The sequence below is a fragment of the Lonchura striata genome, chromosome 3 (genome assembly GCF_050655825.1).
Source record: "Lonchura striata isolate lonStrDom1 chromosome 3, ASM5065582v1, whole genome shotgun sequence".
Taxonomy (NCBI): Eukaryota; Metazoa; Chordata; class Aves; order Passeriformes; family Estrildidae; genus Lonchura; species Lonchura striata.
The window spans coordinates 68,500,011-68,526,685 of record NC_140705.1 but is presented as its reverse complement, the minus strand read 5'-3'; the positions used below and the strand labels follow the sequence as shown (position 1 = coordinate 68,526,685).

Here is a 26,675-nt window from a genome sequence, read left to right as displayed (position 1 = left end):
AGAATCTTACTTTCTAATAAGCATGCTCCTGCCTCTTTGAAGCTTTCCCAAAAGCAAGTTATCCGGAGATGCAAGACGATATAGAACTTCCTTTGGAAGTGTTATCAATACTTATATATCAATTGCTTATTTAAGCAAAACTCAGTGGTTTCACTGACATTTTAGCCATCAAACAAACAGACATAGCTCAATACACATTTCTATGGCTTTTTTTTTCTATTCTGCTTTTTCTCTTATGTCTATGAAGATAAGAATAGCCTGTACCAAGAATTCTTATCTGCTGATAAGTACTGTGACTTGACTGTGGGTCAAAACATTTCCTGTGGAATACAGCAAAACTGTTTCTGTACTCTATTCTATCATTTGTTTTGTTTTTCATAAACAAAAGAACTTGCTTTGTCTGGAAAGAGTTATTGTCCACTCCCCATATGCAGAAAATAAGGATCCTGTTGCTTCAGCTTCCCACTCATGTCTTTGAGTTTCCCAGGAAGCTCACAAAACTTCGTGTACTACAGAAAGTGAAATGAATTTGTGTTCCAGGTAAAACATGCACCAAATCCTCTTGATACTAATTATCCTTGCTATTGCCAACTTGTGAAAGCAAAGCACTTTGATTTCGATAACAGATAGATATATTACAAGAGAACACACACATTGTAAAATGGGAGGTAAAAGCAATGTATTGTGAAGACTTTGGACCTGTAGCCATGCTTGGAAGCCATTTCTATAGGGGCTTCTTCAAACCCACCTGAACGCAACACACTAGGAGGAGCAGGTGTCTGTGCTAGAGCGCAACTGCCTGACAACATTTTCTAGGAGTCTGTGATTTTACAAAATCTGAACATAAAAACTTTTCTTTTTGAAGCCAAATTGTGAATGAATCAAAAGTCTGTAAACTTAGATAAAAAAAGATTATAGTTTCATCCACCTCTCCCATGTATTGTCTTTATAGGATATTGCTGGTGCTTGGCAGAGACTTGAACAAGCTGAGAAAGGCTATGAAGAGTGGCTGCTGAATGAAATACGACGACTGGAAAGACTTGAACACTTGTCTGAGAAATTTAGGCAGAAGGCTTCCACTCATGAACAGTGGGCATATGGTGAGGAGAGATGGTTTTTAACATTTTTAGTATTTTAATGTTTGAAGTTGAACTGTCAGTGCTGAGTATCTGCCAGCTACAAACTCACTCATAAGTAGTTTGGACAATTTCAGACAATCTAAAATAATAGATAAAATGTCAGGTTTTGTTGACTGTAGTCATGGTCCTAACTTGTTGGCATGTTGCTAATGAGATGTAACTGTAAAAATAATACTTGAGGTAGTGAGTCAAACTTAATGGGAATATTCTGCATTTGAATAGATGCCATTACTGCTAATGTATTCCTACATAGTTGTAGGAATCCAACCAGGAATGCAGTCACACCACTGGCTGAGTGTGAAATTCTTAACAGAAGTATTCTGAGTTTATTATTATTTGGTCATGATGTTCTGAACAGTCCAGATAAACTACATGATACTGGACTCATGTCTGCTTTGCTCCAAACCCTGAAGTATATGCTATTTATAGTTCTGGCTTTTAATGGTAGCCTAACCTTACCTGTAGTTGTGACACCTGTAGGACCTTACAATGGTGTTCAATTTTTTTTGGGACTATTAAACAGGTCTGCTCTATCACCCTGACGACTCTCTTCCCATTTCTGTCACACTTCTGGCTTCTCCCAGCTAGATCCTTTTGACACTCTGAAGGTGAATCAGAGTCCATCCTTTAACAGAGTTGCTGGAAGCATGCAGGGCTATAAATGCCAAGCAGACATTAGAAGGGAAACTACAACATTTATGAGCCCTGAGAGCTGATTTTCTGAGCATAAACTACTCATGGTGACAAGTCATAGCTGTTGTGTAGGGAAAACTTCACATAAGCTGGTACACAGCAAGTGGAACAATAGTTGCTTCTGGCTCTAGGATTCACAGAGCTGCAAATGCCATGTGGTGAGTGCAGCTGCAGGGCCTGTCTGTTTGGATTCAGTTGTCCAACATAGGAGCTACTCAGCAGTAGTATTTCAGTTTCTACTTAATCTTTGTATCTCTAGCCTTTTGTAGATAAGTTGGCATTTTCCACTTAAAATTCAGTGTTCAAGACAAAAGGCAGTCACACATCTCGGGTTTATTTTTTTTTTAAGTGCTGAAATGACTAATGAATTGAAGGCAGAACATAAAAAAGAATAACAGACCATTAGCAAGAGTGAAGCTGAGCATAGCAGTGTGATTTCTATTTTTTTAAGTCTATTTTACAAAAATTATCACAGCGGCTTAGAGATACAGTTTTTGCTAATATACCATTTTTATGCCAGTTTCTCCAGCAATCTAATAACTCACTATTTTAGACCTGTATAAGCAGCCTATGCAAAAACCAGGACGTTACTGTGAGAGCCTTAAAATTATATGTTTCTAATTAACATATGTGGACAATTTGCTGCTGATTTCAGTGGGGTTGGAATTTAATTTCATATATATGATTTTCACCATGCCTTAACTAAAAAGTTGATTAAGTTTACAATTTTCCTAACAAATACATTCAGTAATAAATGGGTAAATAAACTAAAACTAAGGAGTAAATAAACTAAAAATTTAGTAATATTTTCATTTCTCTTTCAGGCAAAGAGCAGACCTTGCTTCAGAAGGATTATGAGTCTGCCTCTCTGACAGAAGTCCGTGCCATGTTAAGGAAACATGAAGCTTTTGAGAGCGATTTGGCTGCTCACCAGGACAGGGTGGAACAGATTGCTGCCATTGCCCAGGAGCTGAAGTATGTTCCATTTAAAGGCTTGCAGCTGCTGACATTTAACTTTGCGATAAACTCTTTCCAATGAATTTGATAGTGTCATAGGTACCAATGTAGGGATTCCAGGCATAGCTTCATAAGTATATTATCTGAGCTGGTCACTGAGACCTTTCCCTCATCTCCCCCTTACCCCCAGCCAAATATAGATTTTCAACTGACCAAAACTATTTGAAAAGAAACATTTTCAACTTGACTTCACAGTAATATTTTAGCATTAGCTCTACCCATGACTCCATTGTGGGTTGATGGGAATCCTGGAGGTGTTTATTTCTCAGTTCATATGGTCTGCTGAGAGGTACAGGCTATGAATTATTTAACTTAGAAAATAATTTCACCTACACAAATTACAGATCAAGTATCTTCACAAGTATATTGGTCCTTTCAAAAGGCTTCTAATCCCTTTATTATCTGTATAATAGTGGGTAATGCACTGACTTCCTGCAGATTTAATAGTCTCTAATATGTTTATTTTCACAATCTATTTCACAATATATTTGGAAGTGCCATTGTCTCCATTTCACAGGAGAGACACTGGAAACTAAATAAATTGCTCTCAGATTCCTGTCCTTGGCTTCAGCTCTCCAAGTTTCAATTTCTCACCTTGAACAGGCAGAACAGTTACTGCTCAGAAATGAAATCTTAGAAACATGCCCTTTTTTCACTTTGTGAAGGACCATGGCTCACAAACAGCTCCATATTCATTAACGATTAAAAATCAGATACTTGTCTAAAAATGTAGTTTATATCTGATAGCAGCAGCGCTTAATTGTGTAATACAAATGGATTAAAAAAATATCCTGTCTTCAGGATTATTTAAAGGAACAAAAATAAAGCACAGTGGGCAGATTAAGTACCGTGCTTTGGTTAATGAGAAAGAAATCAGGAAAAAACACAGAGAATGGATACTTCCCTGAATATATGAGATTATGAAACACTTTCTGGCATGCCTTGATCTCTGTTGTGGAGTTATTTCATAGGATAGCTTGGGTTGGAAGGGACCTTAATGATAATTTAATTCCAAGACCCTTACCATGGACAGGGATATTTTCCACTAGATTATGCTGCTCAAAGCCCCATCCAACCTTGCCTCAAACACCTCTGAGGATGGGGCATCCACAGCTTTTCCAGGCAACATGTTCAAGTACCTCACCATCCTCACAATAAAGAATTTTTGCCTAATATCCAGTCCAAACCTGCCCTCTTGCTGTTTAATGCCATTCCCTCTTGCCCTCGTTAAATGTACCTCTCCAGCTCTCCTGTAAGTCCCCTTTAGACACTGGAAGGCTGCATTAAGGTCTCCTCAAAACATCCTCATCTACAGGCTGGACAGCCCCAGCTCTTCTCGGTCTTCTTAGGACAGATGCTCCACCCCTCTGATCATCTTTGTGTCCCTTCTCTGGACTCACTCCAACAGGTCCATGTTTGCTCTGGGGGCCCCAGAGCTGGATGCAGGGTTCCAGCTGGGGTCTCACCAGAGCAGAGGAGCAGAATCCCCTCCCTGGCCCTGCTGCCCATGCTGCTTTGGATGTAGCCCAGGACTCATTTGGCTTTCTGGGCTGTGAGTGCACATGGCTGGGGCATATTTAGCTTCTTGTCAACCAACATCCCCAAGTCCTTCCTCCCAGGGCTGCTCTCAATCCATTCTCTATCCAGCTTGTGTTTGTGCTTGGGATTGCCCCAGGATTTGTTTCTCTTTATACTAAAAGTTTTTGTAACACCTAATCATTGCTAATTCAGCTTCAGCTTTATGAATTATGAGAAACTTTGGGAATGTAGCATACATAGCACAGCATCTGCTTACCAGTGTTTTGAACCCTCTGTCCTTTACCTCTGGTGACGCCAATCAACACTGTATCCTGTCTATTTTGGGATTGTCTCTTCTCAGTTGTTTCAGTAATTTGCTGTGTGAAGTAAAACAAGTTATTTGTGGCCTGGGCTGCAAAGGTGCTGAAAGCTGATTGCATTTAGAGATGCTCTAATTTGACTTCTCTGCTTCTCCATACAATGGTGCTATCAGTGCCTGATTTTTCACCGTGACTCTAACTCAGTTAGGCTTAATCCCCTTGGGGAACACTGAATAAAAGGACATAAAGGTCAGGTTTTATCACTGGCTGCAAGCTAATGGGCAGCTTCTATTTAAATACAATTTTAATTATTTATACATAATTCCTCGCACAATAAAATTATGGAGGAAAATGCTAATTTCTTTCTTAATCCATATTTTTAAAGAAGGATTAATGTCTGAATGCAAAGAAATGTGCATTGGCATCTGATACAAAGCCTGTTGAAGTAAGTGGGTATTTCTTGATTTTTGTTTGTTTCATTGGTGGGTTGGTTGTTTTTTTGCTCATCACTGGAGCAAGCCCTTACAGAAGCCATTATCATTTGTGTCGAAATTCCAAGTCAGTACACTTCCATGTTTTGTTTTAGTCAATCTGTTGGATGCCTAATTTTGCAGCTTCAAAGGGGAACTCTTGCAGTATGACCTTGACCTCTACTATCTACAGTTTCCTGTCCTGGTATTTTCTGCTACAGCTCAGTCAACTGTGTGCTTAAGGTTAAAGTTGCTGCAGCTTGTTGACTGACTATTTAGATAGAGAATTTATGTGTGTATGCAAACAGGTGATTCCAGCCAGGATGCTGCTATAAAATTGTTGTGTTCCCAGCCTGTATAGACTTAGATATTCTTTGGCAAAGAGACATGACAAGGCTTGGAGAGGGCTTTATATAAAGCTGAAGGGGGACAGACATTTCTAAAATGAGATTTGCCATTTATGACATAGCAAATGCTAATTTGAGTGAGCTGCACTATAAAAACTCATATTAATTTATGATCTGATGTGCTTATATCAATGTTTGCAATCATCAAGACAAAATTTTTGGAATGTAGTTTCTTGTATATCCATCACTTGTAGTATAGTGACTGATTTTCAGCCAAGAAGACCATTATCTGTAAGACTGATTTTAGAGTCATTTTGATTCTGGAGACCTGAGCTCAAATTGTGCTTATGTGCATTATTAACATGAGCCTTGTTCTGAAGCACTGCTAAAACATGTTGCTCAGCAGGTTATTTTTGTGGCACTGTCACTGTTCCCAAAGTGAACTCATCCTTAAGTGAGTTCTGGATCAGGTCAAAATATCACTGAATTCTAAATTTTTGACAGATAAGATTGAGTTACTTGTAAGATCAGTAGTGGTAACCTAATGATTTTTAAATTCCCAAGGCTGTAGGTTTCAAATGCCCAAACAAATATGAAGATTGATTTCTTAGAAGGTCTGTAACACATGAGAAGCAGTATTTCATGCACTGCAAAGTAAAAATTTTTACAAAATGTAAATCTTCAATGTTGAGAAAGATACAAAAATTAATAGGACAGGGAATGTAAGCCTGTGTTTTATTTCCAACTGATTAATCTTTGATGGGTTATTACTTCCTCTGCTCCTGCTTTGAGCAGAAAAATGTTCTTTGATACCTATAATACACTTATTTGAAGTAAACAATAGGAGGCCCAGAAAGGTAGTGAAGCTACACTGCTTAATGCTACTTGGTAAACTAACTTAGGATTTAGTCAGTTAGCACCATGGGAGCCCTTTTTAAAAGTTGTTTTGATATTATTCTTCTACCTATTTGTCCACAGCACACATCTCTGGAAGGAAGAGGATAGTAGAGTATTCTTACGGGGAATGACTGAATATCCCTGGCAGAGCTTGTGGAGGAAGGTGGCGTATCACCTTCCAAGACTTTGACCACAGCTGGTACAATCAGTCCCTCACTTTCATGGAAGGACACCTGCCCTTACCCTTAACTGACAAAAGGAGATAAGTGATTCATTGAAGCAAAAATAAAGTTTGCTCACTCAGGAACATAATCTAATAAACTAAATGAAGCTATAAAGAAAAAAAAACCAAAAAACAAAAAACAACAACTTTCAGCCAAAAGCTCATGACAGAAAAATAAATCTCAGCCTGTTTCATCCAAGACTCTACACTCCTGACTTAAAATTTCTTACCAGATAAGTGGCTTTTGTTGTACCCCCTGAAGGCTAATGAAAAGGCTTCCAAAGAAGGAAGTGAGTTTTCCAGTTAAGGAGCCCTTGTACAGTGTGACTTGCTGGCAGTTTTCTCCTTACATATGAGAGTTTACTTTTACAGTTTAGGGTTGTTTTTGTTATTTTTTTAAATTATTAGGAGGGTTGGATTAGAGAACACCTAGACAAACTTGACATCTTACAAGTCCATGGGCTCTGTATCCATGAGTGCTAAAAGAACTGTTGGATACCATAGTGAGGCTTCTCATGATGATCTTTTAAAGTCCATGGCAGTCAGGAGAGGTGCCTGAGGACTGGAAGAAAACAAATGTCACCCCAGTCTGCAGCAAGTGCAAGAAAGAGGACTCAGTGAGCTACCAGTAGCTCCAGCCTCATCTTAATCCCTGGCAAGGAGATGGCGCATTTGATTCTGGAGGCCATCTCTAGCTGCAGGGAAGACAGGAAGTTGATCAGAAGTAGTCGGGTAAATCACGCATAACCAATCTGGTTGCCTTCTACAATGAGTCAACTACCTGGAGGGATGAGGGAAGACCATTTTGCCTTTCTTGACTTTAGTGAGGCTTTCAACACCGTCTCTCACATCCTCATGGGCAAAGTCAGGAAGTGTGGGCTGGATGCGTAGACAGTGAGGTGCATTCAGAACTGTCTGAGTGCCAGACCCCAGAGTGTCGTACTCAGTGGCACATGGTCAAGTTGGAGGTCTGTCACTTGTGGTGTCCCCCAAGGTCCAGCACTGGGACCAGTGTTGTTCACCTTGTTCATCAATGACTCAGGTGAAGAGGCAGATCCCTCCTCAGCAGTTCACTGATAACACAAAACTCAGAGGAGGGGCCAGTACCCCAGAGGGCTGTGCAGCCCTTCGGAAGGTCCTTGGCAGGTGAGAGAGATGGGCAGAGAACAACTGGCTAAAATTTACCAAAAGCACATGCAGGGTGCTTCACCTGGGGGAATAACCCCTACACCAGCACAGGGTGGGGGGCTGAGCTGATGGAAAGCAGCTCTGTGGAGAGGGACCTGGGGGTCCTGGTGGACAACGAGCTGTCCAAGAGCTTGTCCTTGTGGCCAAGAAGGTCAATAGTGTCCTGGGATGGATCAGGAAGGACATTGCCAACAGGTTGAGGGAGGTGATCCTGCCCCTCTACTCAACCCTGGTGAGGCCACATCTGGAATGCTGGGTCCAGTTCTGGGATTCTCAATACAAGAGAAAGATGGAGCTTCTGGAACAGGCCAGTGGAGGGATGCAGAGATGATGAAGGGACTAGACCATCTCTCTTATGAGGGAAGGCTGAGGGAGCTGGGCCTGTTCAGCCTTGAGCAGAGATGACTGAGAAGGGACCTCATCAATGTCTATCAGTGTCTAAAGGGAGGGTGCCAACAGGATGGAGCCAGGCTCTTCTCAGTGAGGCTGAGCAATAGGACAAGAGGCAACGGGCAGAAACTGATGCACGGGAAATTCCACCTGAATATGAGGAAGAACTTCTTTGATGTGAGAGTGACTGAGCATTGGAAGACATTGCCCAGAGAGGTTGTGGAGTCTCCCTGACTGGAGATATTTAAGAACTGCCTGGCCTCAATCTTCTGCCATGTGCTCTAGGATGACCCTGCTTGAACAGGGAGGTTGTACCAGATGACCCACTCTAGTCCCTTCCAACCTGATCCACTCTGTGATTTTGTAATTCTGTGATTTCTGTTATGGTATTTTTTTTACCTGTTTTACCATTCCTCACTTTCAACAGTCAATTGATTGCAGCACATCTGAAGCTTCTTTTAAACAGAATGCTTCTTACACTTCTCAGGTTTATCCCAAACCAGATTGCTTTGACTGGGCTTAGAAGAGGAAACATGAACACAGCCCCTGGCCTACAGAGCTGCTGGCTTCCGCCCTCTGGCTTCACAGAGGAAAGCTGCCTCTGTTCTCATTTTGTCCTCTGTGATTCTCTGTATTACTGGCAGTGTGATCTGTTCGTTCCTCTTGCCAATTGCCTAGAGAAGAATGCTCTAACAAAAAGGGAACAAATTCTATCTGCATTTGCTGTCTTGTTCAAGCCTCAAAGTAAGCCTTAGATTCATTACTGACATGTGTCACTTATTTACAATCTCTGCAGCATTTAGTACTGGGCAGAGTGTTCTCAAGGCGAAGCCAAGAACTAAATTCAATGGATGGTGATTCACCAATAAAAGGGAGTTTCCAAAGCATCAACCACATGTATTATGGATGCTTATCATTTGCCACTGAGATCAAAAGCTCAGTCTGAAGCAGAGTCAGTCCAGAATCTCAGGACATAACCTCAAAAATTTATTCCAGTCTCAGGCAGACTAGTAAGTTGATTTCTTCAGGATGATACTAACCTATTAAGCAGGTGAAAAAGCAATGGTGACTGATGTCCTTTGTGAATGCACTCATTCATCCTGGTGGCATATGTGGATCTGGAGATCCCTGTTCTCCGAACCAGCCAGTTCTGGGATGTAGATCTATGAGGAGATTCTAGAGAGGAAGATGAAAATTGTTCTCTGCTCCACAGATCTTGAAAGTCCCTATTAGTATTGCCAGGCATGTGAGAGATTATGCTTTGAATGCAACCTGATTTGTGCTTCTCAGTTAAATATTTTCAAAGCATATAAGGAAGGGAGCATTGGATTATTTAAAACAAAGTGGATATTTCAGGCCAATTAATTTAAAAAGGTACCAATCTCTGCAAATTTGTTAAAGACCAAGACTGAAGCATTCTGGCCATCAGGGGATCAAATTGCTCATGTCACAGGAATAGCTATGACAAAGATGCTTGGACAGTGACCTTAATTGTGATTAATACCTGGATGCCACTTGATTTTTCTCAGAACAGAGGGGATTGATCCTGTTCCTATGCTGTGCTTCTTGAAATGCTGAATGCCTAAACACAATGTCTATACTGCAACACTTGCTTACCTTAGGAGAAATATTGCAAAGAGGAACAATTGTTGAGAGCCAGTGGAATTGAGGACACTGCTTCTGTCTTTAAAAAAGTCACACAGAGTTTTGCCTTTGCTCTTTCTTAGTGAACTGGACTACCACGATGCTGCAAGTGTCAATGATAGATGTCAAAAGATATGTGACCAATGGGACAGTCTGGGAACACTCACTCAGAAAAGGAGAGAGGCACTGGAGGTAAATAATATAATAAGGATCAGCAGCTCAGCTGAGGAAGGGAGAGGGAAATGAACTATTTATTTCAGATCTGCAAATGGTGCCTTTGAGCATCCACTTTGAAGTCTGAATAGCAAAAAACCCTTTTCTCAGATCTTAGTTTAATTTTGGTGTGGTTATTCTTGCAAATGGACTGAATTATCCAGAGAAGACTTGACAGTACTGAACTGCCATGGACAGCTCTAATGCAGCATCAAATGGCATGTGGTTTGTAGCACAACTCTGTGGGAATCTGATGTCCAGAAAGGCTAAAAAAAAGGTATTGGTTGGTTACCTTTTCATACCAATCTGAGTTTGCAGTCTTGCATGCCTTTCTGTCCAGCAGTAGGTAAATTTTTGGTAGTGAGTATTTCAAAGCACTGAGATACTTTGCAAAACCTTGTTATTTTGGAAAAAAGGAATTTGCACACAAAAATGCCAAGGTGGGAAATGTGTAATTCTTCCTTTTTGTGCTTAAAAGAAGTCACTAAATCAAAATTAGTAGATTTTAATTAATTTGCAGATAGATCCCAATTAAAAATACTTAATATATATATATATTCAAACATACTTATCAATACTATACTTCACAGGCATACATCCACTCCTTTTAATGTGTTGGATATGAGAGTACTTTTACTGCAATTGCATGGAGTGGGAATCCTTAAAGCAGGTGGTGAAATCAGTCAATGCAATCAAATGCATTTCAAAAGTTGAGGCATGACTTTGTTTATTGGTAGGTATGTGTGTGGAGCTAGATCTTGCCCTAATAACAAAAGAATGCACTTTTCCCAACCTGTACAGAGGACAGAGAAACTGCTTGAAACAATTGATCAGCTTCACCTGGAGTTTGCCAAAAGAGCTGCTCCTTTCAACAACTGGATGGAAGGTGCTATGGAAGACCTACAGGACATGTTTATTGTTCATAGCATAGAGGAAATTCAGGTAATTGTATCATTTTCTGTATCTACACCCAGTAGCCAGGATGTTTGAGAGGTTGAGAGAGGAGCTGTGCTTATTTACAGCAGATCTTCCAGATGCTGGAAGAAATGTTAAGAGTTTTCATGCTTTCTCTCTCTGTTTCTGATTTTAGAGTTTAATCTCTGCACACGATCAATTTAAAGCTACTTTGCCAGAGGCAGATGGTGAACGACAGGCCATACTGTCAATCCAGAACGAAGTTGAAAAAGTCATCCAGAGTTACAGCATGAGAATAAGTGCAACCAATCCTTACAGCACTGTTACAGTCGAAGAGATTCGTAGCAAGTGGGAAAAGGTAATGTATGCTAAATTGCTAAATACAGAAAGGACATTGTAACACATTATTCCAGTTGAGAATTACTGAGAATATTCAGAGAACTTTACAATAAATCTCTAAATTATTCTAGATCATCAGATGCCAGAATTAATTTCTGCAGTACTTTACACTCTCCCATATGTTTGCCCGGCATGCTTCACGATATCCCTTGCTCCTGTCACGCAATATTACCTATGTCCTCTTTGGCTTTCTGCCAGGACAAGAGAAGCTTGTGTTGAGGCTGGTGCCTGGCTAGGGATGCTGGTAAAAGAACAGGAAATGATTGTATTCTTTCTCTTAGTACAAAGAGTAGTTTTTGTGTTTCTTCTACTCACATGCTGCTTTTCAAAATATGTTGTATAAAATCAGCATCTTTGGAACCATTAATGTTTCTGTTCAATTAGATTAAAATTGGCATTAGCAATTGAAAAGTACTGGGAAGGGATTAAAGAGAGGCACCTAGAGCAATCTCACCAATTTAATTTCATTATGAACCAAGACAGAAAAAATGCTGCAGGTAAATGATTATGTAAAATGTAGAATTATAGAAACTTACGTGGACAAGAACACACCCTGAATGGGTAAAAAAAATCAAGCAGTAAGGACTAAGGTTAGGTCTCCCTGGGCAATTCAGAAGGGTAAGTCAAACAAAAGCATTTGCAATGAATTAGAGACCCCCAGATGTGCACGACAGATAGAACATGTCTCGTGTTCTCCTATTCTAATGGAGGTGCTCAAATAAAATATTTTGCACTAACTCTTCTTAGATTACTTAGAGATTGAAAAATCACCTTCATTTTTCAAAAGAAAAACAAAGTAACTGCTTTAAGAGCAGTTAAAGTGAATTATATATATAATTTTCTTGAACTTGAATCCAGTCAGAGGTGAGAATTTTTTCTCTCTGCATGTCAGTCTCTCTGGTCAGGTTACCTAAGACCATGTTACAAATTTCTTATGTTAGCTCAGAGTTTGTAAATAAAATAGTGATCATTCTGGCTTGTTCTTCTGATATCAACCTTCAGACCAATGATGTAGCTGTAGACATATTTGTTCCATTTGTTTTTAAACTATTCAATTGTGCCTACTCACCTTTATTGCCTTCCCACTGTAACAGGTGAAGCAGCTGGTGCCTCAGAGGGATCAATCCTTGCAGGAGGAATTAGCCCGCCAGCACGCCAACGAGCGCCTGCGCCGCCAGTTTGCTGCTCAGGCCAATGTCATCGGGCCATGGATCCAGACCAAGATGGAGGTGAGTGCCAGACCCTCAGGCAGAAGCTGATGAACAAAGTGATTTTTATTTTTTTTTCATCTCTACTTTATATACAGGGCAACAGAAAAGTCAATGATAGTTCTCCAGCTGTTTGATCCTAAACTATTTTTCACCTATTAGGGTTATTCTTAAAACTGTGGAACACTTTGTACAAGTGGTACCTTGATGGCGATGAGGAGATTCAGCTTTGAAAATTCAATCACTGAACAATTACTGTTTAGCTTCTGCTTTTTATAGAAAAGATACCAGGTTCACTGGGGTTTCAATACGAATTCCATATTTAAATGTGACACATTTCTTTTGAAATGTGTTTTCTACAGTAAAATTTCTCATCTCCACTATATGAAGGTGTTATTACTGTTGCTTCTTAGTATAAAAATACAGCATATTTATGTGGACATTGGTCAAATTAGCACATCTGAAGCTTAAATTTTGTGGGATTGGGGGGTGTCTTTTTTTCTTTTGACAGGAAATTGCCCGCAGTTCTATTGAAATGACAGGGCCTTTGGAGGACCAGATGAATCAGCTGAAGCAATATGAGCACAATATAATTAATTATAAACACAATATTGACAAACTGGAAGGAGATCATCAGCTTATACAAGAAGCCCTGGTATTTGACAACAAGCACACCAACTATACCATGGAGGTAGCCATTTACTCTCTTTTGTATTTATTAGTTTATTCTGTCCTCTTGTGCCATGTAACTACCTTCCTTGATTTAAAGGGACTCCCACTGAAGATGGAATTTGGCAGACTTTCTGACAATCTCTTAAGACTTGTTTTATTTTCACTTTTTAGTGAGGAAGTACCATTTAGAAACTAGTTTCATATTTTTCTGAAGGCCATTCTTATTTTTAGTGATCCTTGGTCATAATACAGAGTTAGTAGTATGGAAAAATTATCACATAAATATTTAAAGCTGATTTATTTCGTATTGTAGTTTTTGTACTCTTAAAAGAATGTATTTGCTTCTGTAATAACTCAGTATTTTCTCTCTCATAGCACATCCGTGTTGGATGGGAGCTCCTGCTAACGACCATTGCTCGAACTATCAATGAGGTTGAGACTCAGATCCTCACAAGAGATGCCAAGGGTATCACCCAGGAACAAATGAATGACTTCAGAGCATCGTTCAATCACTTTGACAGGGTACAGTACTCCTGCTTTTTCTCAACTAGCAGTATATAGTCTTCTCAAAATGAGTTTCTTGGCATTCTAAATATAAGCTTTTTAAAAAACCTGAAAATGGGCTAGCAATGGGCTCTTTTTAAAAGAGAAAAAAAGATCAGTTAAGAAAGAATTTATAGCCTTTTAAACTCATGGGATGGCTTGGGTTGGAAGGGACTTCAAAGATCATATAGTTCCACTCTCCCCACTTTGGGCAGGGATGCTATCCATTAGATCATGTTGCCCAGGGCTCCCCACAGCCTAGTAGCACTGTGCACATAAATTAAAGATTAATTTCTGCTTTTTAAATAGAATGCAGAATTATAGCTCTGCTAATATGATTTAGTATTTGTTAAAATAATAAGCAGAATTGCATAAATCAGTGTGTTTTGGGAAATAACATGGCCCTTTTATTTTAAGACTGTACATCACGTTCTAAGTACTTGCTGTTGTTTTCATCTCATTAAATTTAGCTGTAATCTATATCACAGAGGCTTTTTTCCCCCTTTGAATCACAACTTGTCTCCCTAGGAATGTATTTGTAGGGAATATAGTTGGGACACTTACAGCTGTCCAGGAATATCCTTTATTTTTCTGGCTGTATGTGGGAAATAAGAGGCTGTTACTTTTTTTAGTTATCTAAATATGGATGAATAAAAAAGTAGGAAGGAAAACAGTACTGTGAAGAAACTTAACTCACTTCTGTGAGTTATGCAGTATTCATGGACAGAGTGTTATAAAGATAACTATTCATAACTATACACAATAGCAAAATATATGCAGATGGGGATCTGACATTTGCAGTTGGAGAACAGTATGAACATGAGTTAACTCTGATGGCTCTGTGCTCACATAACCCCACCTTTAAAACCAAGTTCACAGTTCAAATACCGAAAAAACTTCTTATAATGCATCACCAATCTGTCAAGTCAGTTCTTCAGATCATTTCAGGGTACAACAAAATGCCACTTTCTTTTCGCTTACATCCTATTTGTCCAGCTCTACTCAAATTGTTGCCCATACATGCACTTGCCCTTGATATGTAATTGATGCTGATGGTCACATTTTGCTTAATCTTCTTTAGAATACGTCTAAGTGATTAGGAAAAAGACCAGAATTATCAAACCTCTGCTCGTTGAAGAAACATACAAGCATAGGGAGATTTAGCTACACAGAACTAGGAACAAATTTTATGGAAAAATCTTAATGTAATTCTAGTACAGCATAATTCTTTCTTGTATTTTCTAAGGAAGCAGAAGATAACATCTCAAAAGCAGAGACAGATTTCCTGGGGTGGAAGGAAGTAGCTTACCAAATGGCTTTCCCAATGCACTGGAGCAGATGATTGAGCAATTAGAGCTATTAAAAGCGAAGTCCCAGGCCTGGATAAATTACATGCCTGTATTTGAGAGACTTCTCTAAGGGAAACCAAGGTATTTGCACAAAGATTTGACAGTTCCCTAAAGATAAGGAAGCAAAGTGACTGAATCCAAGTCTATTTTACACTGGATGGCCATTTCTAGCATCCCTGTACCTTTGTAGTTCATAGGCGAGTTCTCAGTCCCGCTCGCAGCAAGGCTGGCTCAATGGCTGAGGAGATCCACAGTCAGCTCTTGGTGCCTCAGGCTGCCTGAAGGGAGAAGCTAAATCCTACACCAACCAGCCCTACTGTTAGGAATTTTCAGGCTTTGCAGATGCAGTAAGACACTGAAATACCAAAGGATAACACAGAGCAAGGCCTTAGGGAAAGTTTGTATGACCTGGAAGAAGGTGGTTGTGTCACAAAGCTGCTAGCACACTGGAGATGGGCTACAACAATAATGTGTAACACGAAATTGCTTCCCAGCTCTTAGATTCTTACCTGGCCCTGACTATCTCTTTCCTCAGGCTATAATGGGTCATTGCTTTAGGCTGTGTCCCTTCTGTCCTGGCTCCTGTTGCAAGACCCTGAATGGCCAGGTCAGAAGCAGAAGGAGACAGATGTTTCATCTATTATACCTCCTCATCTGTTTCTCATCTGTGGCCTCAAGAGCCTGGGCCTGGTCTGCAAGTTTATCTGTAGACCCTGTCTTTCCCCATGACAGATACAATCCAATAGCTTAAAAAGAGAGGTTTGAAGGGTCACATAAGGAGCGGACCATTTTACAAATGCCCTCTTTAGTATACCCCATCCCTCAGAATCAAACATGGGAAACTGGTCTAGGTGGACTTTTGCACTGACAGTTACTTTCTCTGTAGCATAATGCAAGTTAAAGGAACAAGCTAAGATTTAAAATTACTCAACCATCACGGCAGGCTTTATGCAGGGAACAGATAAAACACTGAGAAATGCAGAAACACTGATAAAAGAGAAGTTTATAGGGATTAAATTATACTGTTACTTAATAGTCAGATGCAACTCAATCTACACAGGCTGGAAAGAGACTTTGAACAAGCATGCTGGAGAAAGACAGGCTTGTTTTAAATTTTTCCTCTGTCCTTGCACATTTGAATATTTAGTGTTGTTTAATGAAGGCAACTTAGGGTGCTCCAGAGTTACTTCAGTATACATAAAATAATGAAAACTTTATATTTGTTCATCTTTAGATAGAGAAGGCAGTAATGGATTATTTTATGGTTTTGATTTCCTTAAATAGAAATGGAGATAAAACTGGATTATCTGAATATAAGCACTAGCATGAAAAATACTGTCTTCATGTCAGATGGAATTAACAATATATGTAAAAATTTCATGGCACTTAGCAGCCTTTCTGAATGCCTGATATAGTTTAAAAATACACTTGAAGGATTGGATTGCTGTTCACCATGATGAATAGTCAGAAAGGATCCCAAAAATTAATACTGTCACTGACAAGGAGGCTTTAAATATCTAAGTACAACAGAATAATTAATGCATGGTATAGCTGTGACTTGTGTGGCATTTCTCACATTTAAGACATTTCTTAATGTCTGACAGTGTGTCTTGAGGATGTCAGTAAAGTACTAATATGCAGAGTAGCTCCCTTGCCCATTTTAAAATATGTATTTTGGTATACATAAATCTACCAACTCTTTTTAGGGAGCTTCTAGAAACAACTTCCTTTGCTTGCGAATCTGAGAAAGGAACCCCTATCTTCCTCCCTGGGAAGAACATATTTTAAAAAATCTCACAGTGCATGTGAGAATTAGAAGGGCAGGAAGAGTCGTGTTTGTTTCAGTGCATCCCCAGCAGAGGTGTGCTGGCACAGAGAGCTTTACAAGTCATCCTTGAAAAGGCAAGTGGCAAACGTGCTCTCTCCCGTGGCTCATGGGGGTGAGAGCCCTCTTGGCTCTCGTGTTCCCAGCCGGTGTGTACACACGCTGGTGCCCCGGGGCTTATTCCTGAGGGTGCTGATGCTTGCCCTTGCTTACCACTGCTGTCCTACTCCTTGCTAGAGACTGTGCCTGAAGGCACAGTCTAGTTGTAGTTAAAAATATAAATCTTTAGCAATGCTGCTATATTTCCTTCCTTAATGTGACTGCATGGAGAAAAAAAGAGAAAGTGGGACACGATGTCTGAATCACAGAAGTGGTTTAGAAGTGTTCAAAATGGTGCATAGCTGAATAATGGTATGCAGCCAAATCAGGATACCACACAGATAGGTTGTCAGTCACTGGTTTTGACATCTCTTTATGCAGGGATTCCTTTTTCAGATTCAGTATATTTAGTAAATTCTAAATAAGATTGCAAAGTATGTGATGAAATATCTGCAGCTGCTCTGCCTGTACTATCTTAATGGCTGCTAATACATTCTACTATTGATTTTTCTGCAAACTACAGATTTCAAGTAGGAGCTCTGCAGGCAGAAAAATAGCATCATGCCACCCTATATTTTGCTAACAGAAAAACAACAGCTCTCTATTAAAGGAATCATATGTTCAGGCTTATGCAGGTTGATTAGCATTCAGGAAAATTAAGGACATATTTAAGAATGGATTACTTTGACTCAGAAGTTCACTTGTTTTATAAGGTCACATATAAACCACAAGGAGAAGGGAAAAGATTTTTGAGGACTAATAATGAAACATGAAGGAGATTTTAATTTTTTTTTTTTTTGTATTGGCAAGAAAAGATGAGAAAGGCAAAGTTATTTATATGTGTTAAAAGAATAATTTCAGTTCCTAATGTTGGTCTGCAAACAATAAAAATAAATATCAAGAACCATTTCCAATTGAGAAAGCCTTCACATGGGCTTGATCTGTGCCTTAATTGCAAAATGCCCTTGAATTCCATGAAACTCTGATATACTTCAAAGATGCTTTTTTAGGCAACATATGATGAAGATTTGAAAATTTCTCTACAAGAATGTGAAAACCTGCTATAGCACTTGGCACTACTACTTGGACCCTCACTGGGGAGTCCCACTTAACCATATGACTGTTCTGAGCTGCAGCACAACCACTGCACTTCTCTCCTAAAGAAAATGGTATCTTGGAGCATGTGCCAGTGCCTCGCTCCCATCTGCCCTTCTCTGCCTCAGCTCCTGCTGCTGTGTGTGCTTGGCTGGGGAGCTCCTGCACACACTGCCCACCCACCCCCAGGGAGTGGGTAGTAGCTCATGATCCTCCAGCAGCACCTGCTAGAGGAGATGGAGGGGCAGGATTCGGCTCTTAGCTCCCATTTCTGTATCATTTTGTTTGCAGTCACACAGAAGTATCTTCAGCTTTAGAAATTAGGTAAAATGAATAACTTTACCCCTGGTGACACCTGCCATAGCCTGTCCCCAGGACAGCTTTTGAAAGTTTCAAACCAGACTAGATTAACATTTTGAGAATGATAAATTAAGCCATTTTGAATGCTTTATAGCAGGAAGCATCATATAAAATGGAAATATTAAAGGATAAAAACTTTACTGTGATTATGGCTTTTAACTAAATGCTGCTCCAGATTTGTACCTTTGCTTTTGTTCTCTTCATTGACTTCCCACTGTTATTTTTCATCTTTTATAGGGCTGGTGGATGTTGATGCAGAGGGATTCAATAACAGCATGATATTTTAAAAATGCATGGTGTTATTAACTTACTAAAGCACCACTTCATCCTCTTAGTATATTAAATAAGCCCAGTGCATTTCTTAACCTCATATAATTTTACTGTTGCATAGCTATACAGAAATTTTCAAAAATAAACTATTAATCTAGCAGGAAAATATGTAGCAGACAGAAAACCTTGGATCTTCTCCAAACTGTCTGTAAAATCAGTAAGGGTAGTAATTTTTCATCTTGGAATATCTCCTTAATTGTATTTCTGTTAACTCACTGTAAAGTACCCCTCTGATAGGATGCATTTTGTATGAACAGGAAGAAAAAGTTAAGCCAAACTGTTTTTAAGAAGTTTTCTATTTTTGTTAAATAATTTTTAAATAATATTTTTATTAAAGTTTTCTATTTTGCAGGTGAATTTCTTCACCTGTAAAATAGAAAGATACTGGTTCAAAACAATGTTCTAGGTGCTTTTTTAAGTCAGTTTTCAAAGCAAAACCTGAATATATATATTGTTAAAGAAGCGAGATAACTGAAAATAAGTTGTCAATTATAAATTTATTTTGTACTTATAAGTAGTATTACCAGATCAAGAAGTAACAGTAATTGAGTGGGGAAAACATGTTTTGCCTGGGTTCAATGATATTTGTATTGCATCTCACATACACTGCATGACAACAGAAAAGGCAGGAAGCAAATGGCTTCATAAAATGAAATCTGCCTTGTCAGTAAAGGTGTTTAAAAAAAAAAGATGGAAGGAAGCAGAGTTCTAACTCTGTAGTTGAAGTGAGGACCCTCTTCTACTAAGAAAAATTCTAAAGCATGAAACTGCAAAACTTCACACTTTTTAGGTAATTCATTGCATATATTGACATTACGTTTCCATGAAAATCTGGAAGAATGGGATTATTAATTTGCAAATAGAATGTTCTTTACTAACCAGCTAACCTGATCTGTGACTTTTCTTTCCTTTCCCCTTCCCAAATGCATGACCTGTGATGGGATGCTAGGATGAATCTGACCATCTACAGTCTGATGAATTTAAAGCCTGCCTCATCAGTCTAGGACAGGTTGGAAATGACTTGCAGGTAGAGGAAACTGAAATAATTCTGTTTTCAAATGTAAGAATAGCCAAAAATACTGCATGTTTAAACTCCAGCCTGTTGGTCATAATGCTTTGAAAAGATCCTGCCTCTGGGAAGACAACTGGTTTATATGGACTGTCAGCATCACTTTGAGCTGTATTTTTTCATTTTTCAAAGATTTTTCAGTTAATTTGTTTTACTTGGTTTGAGGTAATTTTTTTTTTTGGACACTACTGGATACCTAGGAGAGCTCTTGCACTCAGACTTTTGTCCATTTTCCTTTCCTCAGACTCAATACAAGTTCTCTTACGCTCTCTCCTAATACAGGATGACACTGCAATCTATCTCAGCACAGAGGAAAGATTTATTTATCTTCTTACTTTCATGCCATTTAGTGTTTACTCAGCTTTGAGTCTAGAATGTTGCAGATGTGTTATTGCCTGGAAAATGAGAAACCTCATTTCATACAAGGTCTTCACCTGATCTAAGTCTTGCAGGTCTCATCCTTTAAGCCAGTATGCACATCCCTGCTGTAGTCAGGGTCTTGACAGCCTGCAGTCAGAAGGAAAATCCCTGTACTTATTTCCCATATATCAGCAGACTGCTCTCATAATGTATTTACTTTGGCCTTGGAATGAAGTATGTGACTGTTTTTCACTGTACTTTTGGCTGCTAGGCATTCCATGCAGAACATTTCCAAGACATGTCATATCAGGGAGGCAGCTTGAACATCTACTGAGTTTGACTAATTTAGTAACAAACTTTTCTCCTTGCTCTTCTTTTTGTTCTCTCTGGTTGTGTTCTCTGTATTCTTGTCCCATTCATCTCCTATTCTCCCTTATCTCTCCCCTGACCTTTCCTGATGTTGCTTTTTTTGTGGTGAAAATGTCTCTTTCCTGTGTGTAATATGTTAGTTACTTCTTCCTTTTTTAAAACTGATGATGATTCTGGTGACCTGATTGGGCAACATCAATGAATACTGTTCATGCACTGGATCCAATATGCCAATGGTCCAAACTCATCACCTCTCTGGAAATTACCTTGGATTCTTCAAACCCTCCCTTCTATATTCCTTACGTTGTTTTGCTCAATAGAGGAAGAATGGATTGATGGACCATGATGATTTCAGAGCTTGCTTAATTTCAATGGGTTATGATTTGGTACGAGCTTTAAGAAAAAAATGTCGACTCATTTTGCTCGCAGCTAAAACGTTAACCACAGCAATACTAAAGCTTACCTAAATAGAGAGGATACTAATGTCATTTATACTAGAAATAGTACTTCCTTTGCTTTTTCTTTATTTTCAAATGGTTAAAAGGGAAATTATAAGTAAAACAAGACACTTGAAAACCATATTCTATGGTGCACTGCATTGCTCTTTGAATTAATGCAACTTTAGAAGTTGAAATAAGCAGTTATTAAACTGATGTTTTTGTAAATTTCTCCTTTTCTACCTGCATGATGAAGAATGAGTTTGATACTGTTTAATTTTCATAAACTTGCCTTGGGGGTTACATTTTCCTTGCTTCAATTATTTATTCTAAAAACTTCCTCTGAAATGCACCTTTTTCATGGAAAAGAAAGATATTATCATTAGTTAAGCTGTCCTGTATTCAGCAGGAAATTTTCCGAATTGTTTCCCTTCTTAGTTCTGTGGGCCTGTAACTACCCTGCCTGTTTGGGCTATTGTTTCACTTCCCTGCATGGTACCTAAATTACTATGGGTTTAGGATGAGATGGAAAATTAAGTGTTGAGTTAGAACAAGCTTAACAGGTATTGTGGGAGTGAGAGAAGATGGTGACAGTTAATTGAAAGGTACATATTATGTATTTACGACAAAGGATACACTTTCCAAAAGCACAGTCCTTTTTACAGAAATGGGGTGGGCATTTAAGATGCAGATTTCTTTGGCTCTGATTGTTGTGTTCCTGAGACAGGAAGATGCTTTATAACCTCTATAACCAGTGGTTCCGACTGGTTCATGAGAGGCTTGAGTTGCTGGAGATCAGTATTATGGTGACCATTTTCTTTGTTTTGGATTTTGTGAAAGGGTGAAGCTGAGTTTGCCCGAATCATGTCTCTGGTTGACCCCAATGGGCAAGGAACAGTCACTTTCCAATCTTTCATTGACTTCATGACCAGAGAAACGGCAGACACAGACACGGCTGAGCAAGTGATAGCTTCCTTCAGAATCCTGGCTTCAGATAAGGTCAGTCACCTTGCTGCTGCTGCAAGGATTCAATTGCTCTCCTGTTTAGCCCTTCTTGTTACAAGCCTTTTAGTAATAATGAAGTTTGTTTGCAGTTTGCCAGACTTCAGAGAAAGCATGTGTGTTTTCTTCTTGTTTGGAACCTGAAATGGGTGCAGAATACAAGGCTTGGTTTGTGTGTCCTCATAGCACAGAGAACCAACATAAAATTAGGCATCTTAGACAAGGCTTGGTTGGTTGGTCTGTATAACGGATATATTGTACATCAGGTTATTTCCACACCATAGCCTTGACTAGTGCAGAACTCGTTCTGCTTTTCATGCTGCTTTCTGGATGTTTTGATGCAGAGTTTGGCCCCCTGGAACATAGCCTAGATAGAGTGCACAAGACTACACCTGGTTGTGAGCCATGTTGTGACTGGAAAGCACACTCAACATGCAATGATGCAATGTGGTGTATCCATGTATCCACTGTGGTGCAATGCAGGGTGATGCAATGTGGTGTATCCGTATCCTAGAAGGAGCAGCAGGAGGAGGTCTCCTGTAATTACTGGGTTTGTAGAGAAAGCTCCTGATTTTGGCATACTTTGGTCCCCACTGCCAGATGCACTTGTGGCTGAGTGGTGTTTGAAGATGCAAGGGAGTATAATGGCAACACAAGAGCTTCTGGAGGAGTCAGAGCCATTAATAGTGCTGCCACCAAACCAATCCTGTGCTGTGGAGAAAGGAGAGATCACAGCAGTACAGGTCTATTTGCCCAAGCTCACTCTATTGATTTTCTCATTCCAGCTGCTTGTATTGATTTTGTGATTTCAGTTAATGTGGACCACATTTTAAATTCGAGACGTGTTCTCAGTAGCAATTCATGTGGAAGATGGTCTCAAGAAAAAGTGGTTTTAATTAGATTGTTATTTTAAGCAATGTCAAGTCTGTTAACAGAGGGTATCCCTCATGTCATAAATGCATACCATTAAGAACAATAATGCATCTTTCTTTACACATATATTAGAACCTTGAAACTAACAGGAACTACCTGCATCTGTCCTGTCACTGCAGAAGCAGCAGTAGTGCACTGCAGAGATATTGACTATCCAGGAATAAGCTGTGTCTCTAGCAGTCCGGCCATGGCTGCACAGTGCTTGGTGGCTAACATACACAGTCACATATCCTGATACTGCATTTTGACCTGATCAGTTTGTTGGTGGAATTGCCCCCTTCAACTCATAACCTGTAATGGAATTTGCAGAGGAAAATATTTGGTCTCAGAAAGATAGGCAAGATGCCCAAATTTATTAGTCACAGATACAGAGAATAAATATATTTTGTTTTTAAAGAAGCCATACTGAATTTGTCAATCCTTTTTCCCCTCCCAGCCTTATATCCTGGCAGATGAGCTGCGTCGAGAGCTGCCTCCTGAGCAGGCTCAGTACTGCATCAAGAGAATGCCTCCATACACCGGCCCAGGCTCTGTTCCTGGGGCTCTGGATTACACCTCCTTTTCATCAGCACTGTATGGAGAGAGCGACCTCTGATGAATACTGTAATTGGCTGTATTCATGGTAGACACTAAAAATACCTTATTGCCCAGATTGCTTCTCAAAAGCTTTGACAAGCTGATTTAAAAACAAATTTTACAAATACAGTAGGTGTAATGTCAGTGTAAAGCGCTAGTAACTGAAGTAACTGGTGTATATTAAAGTGTGCAGCACGCTAGATACCTGCCTTGTTGGTTTTAGGTTGTCTGTCCTATGCAATGCTAGAAAATCTATTAAAAATTGCAAGATATTAACTTTGGAAATATACATTCAGAAAACAGAATGTAAAACCTAAAAACATTGAAACTTGCAAAATATTTCTCCATTTTCAAAATGTTTCAATGCCATATGCGCTTCTTTTACAATGTTCATAAAACTATGTTAGAAGTCATGCTTTTTTTTCTTTCATAGAGCAATATTACTTTCACAATTTCTGATTTTGTATGCTTCTATTAGTGGAATTTAATAAAATACTAAAATGCAGATTTTCAGCAAAGAAATATAACAACCACATAAACTACTTAATTACAAAAATAATACAGAATGCTATGCTTTTGTCTCAAAGAGTTGTAATATAAGGGGGGAAAGCTGATTAAAGTGCAGTTTTAGAGTTCTGTATGCAGTCCTTTTCTTTTAGGCCTTTAACTTTTACAGCTGAGGGAATACAACTTTTATAATCAGAAATAATAAGGAAGCTAATTTCATGTGAACTGTTTTGTTATGAAACCCTCATTCTTGTCTATGTTGGACAGTCTTTGTTTCTCAGTATAAGAATGCATTATTGTATGTCTTAGTGGGCAACATTCATGTCCCTCCTGCATAAAGCAAACTCCCATCTGAGCAAATGTAGGATGGTTGTCTTGCAGCTTTAACTGTTCAGTGCTCAAAATTCAGTTTGTCTTGACTTCTGCGTTGCAGGCAGTTCTGTCTGTACCCTGCTCCTGTGCACTAGATGTTTACTGTTTTTTTCCATGTTGAGAAATGACAGAGAATAAAAGCAGTAACTTTTTTACTTGAATCCTACTGACACTGAGGATATGCAATGTAATCAAACAAAACCATTTACAAATGGTGAAGCAAGCTATGCAGCCCAGTGCTATTAAAGCAATGATGTGCCTATTAAATAAAGTCTGCTTTTCAAAACCTTATGAGACTCTGTCCTTGGCAATTAACCTAGTGGCTTCCGTCTAAGAACTGGAAACATTTCTGAACATCAAAGGAGTTTTCAGATACTAGAAGTTCAAAGTCTGTCACACATTTCAATACATTGTGTCTTCATGAGCAAAAGTCTTTGTGCGCTGGAAGGACAGGTCTGGTCTCATGGAGAGAGATGGAGCTCAGAATGAGTTGGGAGAGTTTCCATTTAGGTTACCTGAGCACAAATGTCCACAGCTTGTTAGACTCCAAGCTCAGATTGATTTCAGTGGGACTTAGGCACTACTGCTTTTGAGGACATTGGCCTTAACTTTTCTGTATGTCACGTCTTCCTCATGTGCAAAAAAGCAGATGCTAAGTATGCAATGGTGCTTTTGCGGGCCATTGTTTGGAAACTTATGGATGGAAAGCATTAAAAATCTGTGTGTGATTTTAATCCTAAAGTAGGCACCCTGCATGTTAAGGTGGGTGGAGTGTGGGAGCATTTTAAAGCAATCCCAGAGGAGACAATGGCCAAATACCTCTTCCTTCTCCCTTGTGTACAAAGGCCAGCAGAGGACTTGCTAGGGCTAGGATCTCATCTCCTACAATGCACATGGTGCCTTACAGCCAGAAGCTGCTACTGCCACTGCTGATAATGACATGGTGCATCTCCTTCTGTGATCACAGTGCCTGTACCAGCTAAGTCAGGAAGCTCTGCCTTAAAGCAAAACCATTTCCAGCTAAATGACTGCTGGTCAAGCTGAATCCTATTAAAAAAAAAAAAAAACTGTATATCTCTCACTGTTACAATTTAATGCAACTGGAAGAAAAAAACATTGCGCTTCTGAATGTGGCATGAAAGCAAAACGTCAGTGCTACAGGCAGGATTATGCAAAAAAATTTGGCACAAAGACAGTTTATGTCTGACACCTCTGTCAGGTGTTGTTGATGTTCTCTATCCACTAATTTTATATTGTGATATTGTTCCTGTTTCTGATAGTAGGGAAAGGACTTCTAAGCTCCTCCTTTAGCTATGTTGATCAAAGCATGTGAGAGATAATGTTATCAGCAGCAAGAGAAAAAAGTTTTGCAAAGTAATTTTTCCAATCTTATATCAGGTTTCTAATTTCTAAAGCAGAATGAACAGAACTAGTAGCTGAGAACTGCACACGTGCCTAAAAATGTTATACCATAATTATGATTTTAACGTCTTTTGTGTAAAATGAAGTTATATCATAAAATGTTTTCTCCAAGGATCAACATAAGTAAACTGTGTTATTTTACCCTAAAAAGGGTAATCCTCAAGGTCCTTTAAAATGTTCTATGATCATGTTCTGGGGCTCTGGGTTTTACAGAGAGATTTTCTTTTCCTCTAAGTCTCTGTTTTTAGTAGGTGGCATTTGTATCTTTCTGCAGGATCACTTTTCACACCGGGAATCAACACAGCAACATTTTCTCTCCATGTAATTCTGGCAGCAAACTAGTTTTACTATAAAAAAAGTACAAATGCTGAGTCGAGGGTAATGAATTTGTCAATCATAGGGGCCAAATCAAGGTTCAGTAGCTGGAGGTACAGCATTATTTTGATGAACACGTGAATGAAGTTTGTGGAATAAATTACAATTCACAAAAGTTGGTAGGGTTTTAAGTTGCTTAAATGACTGTAATACAGATGTCTTCTGTGACTTTACATGAATACAACAGTTCTCTGAAAAACTTCCAGACAAGATTATTTTGATTTCATAGTAGTAATTTGCAGACACTAAATTTTAAAAGGTGTTGATAGTAATCAAAAGGTAGTAATCTGCTGTCAGCTCTGTGCTACCTTCATACCTCCCTTTGTACACTGTTTTCATCACTGTCCTCTTTATCCACGGACTACAAAAGGCTTGGGTCAGAGCCACTCCTAGAGGCTT

General features: G+C 39.1%; 1 protein-coding gene across 1 annotated transcript in view; it reads left to right on the top strand.

Annotated features, from left to right (window-relative positions):
• The window catches only part of ACTN2 (actinin alpha 2), a 66,936-nt gene extending 42,168 nt beyond the window's left edge, over positions 1–24,768 (top strand). The window contains exons 11-21 of the mRNA XM_021527082.3: positions 953–1,100; positions 2,657–2,807; positions 9,930–10,038; positions 10,861–11,001; positions 11,150–11,332; positions 12,468–12,602; positions 13,093–13,272; positions 13,629–13,775; positions 20,973–21,038; positions 21,930–22,088; positions 23,461–24,768. Coding sequence (XP_021382757.2) covers positions 953–1,100; positions 2,657–2,807; positions 9,930–10,038; positions 10,861–11,001; positions 11,150–11,332; positions 12,468–12,602; positions 13,093–13,272; positions 13,629–13,775; positions 20,973–21,038; positions 21,930–22,088; positions 23,461–23,619 — 1,578 coding nt within the window. The 3' untranslated portion in view covers positions 23,620–24,768. The remainder of the gene's footprint in view (positions 1–952; positions 1,101–2,656; positions 2,808–9,929; positions 10,039–10,860; positions 11,002–11,149; positions 11,333–12,467; positions 12,603–13,092; positions 13,273–13,628; positions 13,776–20,972; positions 21,039–21,929; positions 22,089–23,460) is intronic.
• The last annotated feature ends 1,907 nt before the right edge of the window (positions 24,769–26,675 follow it).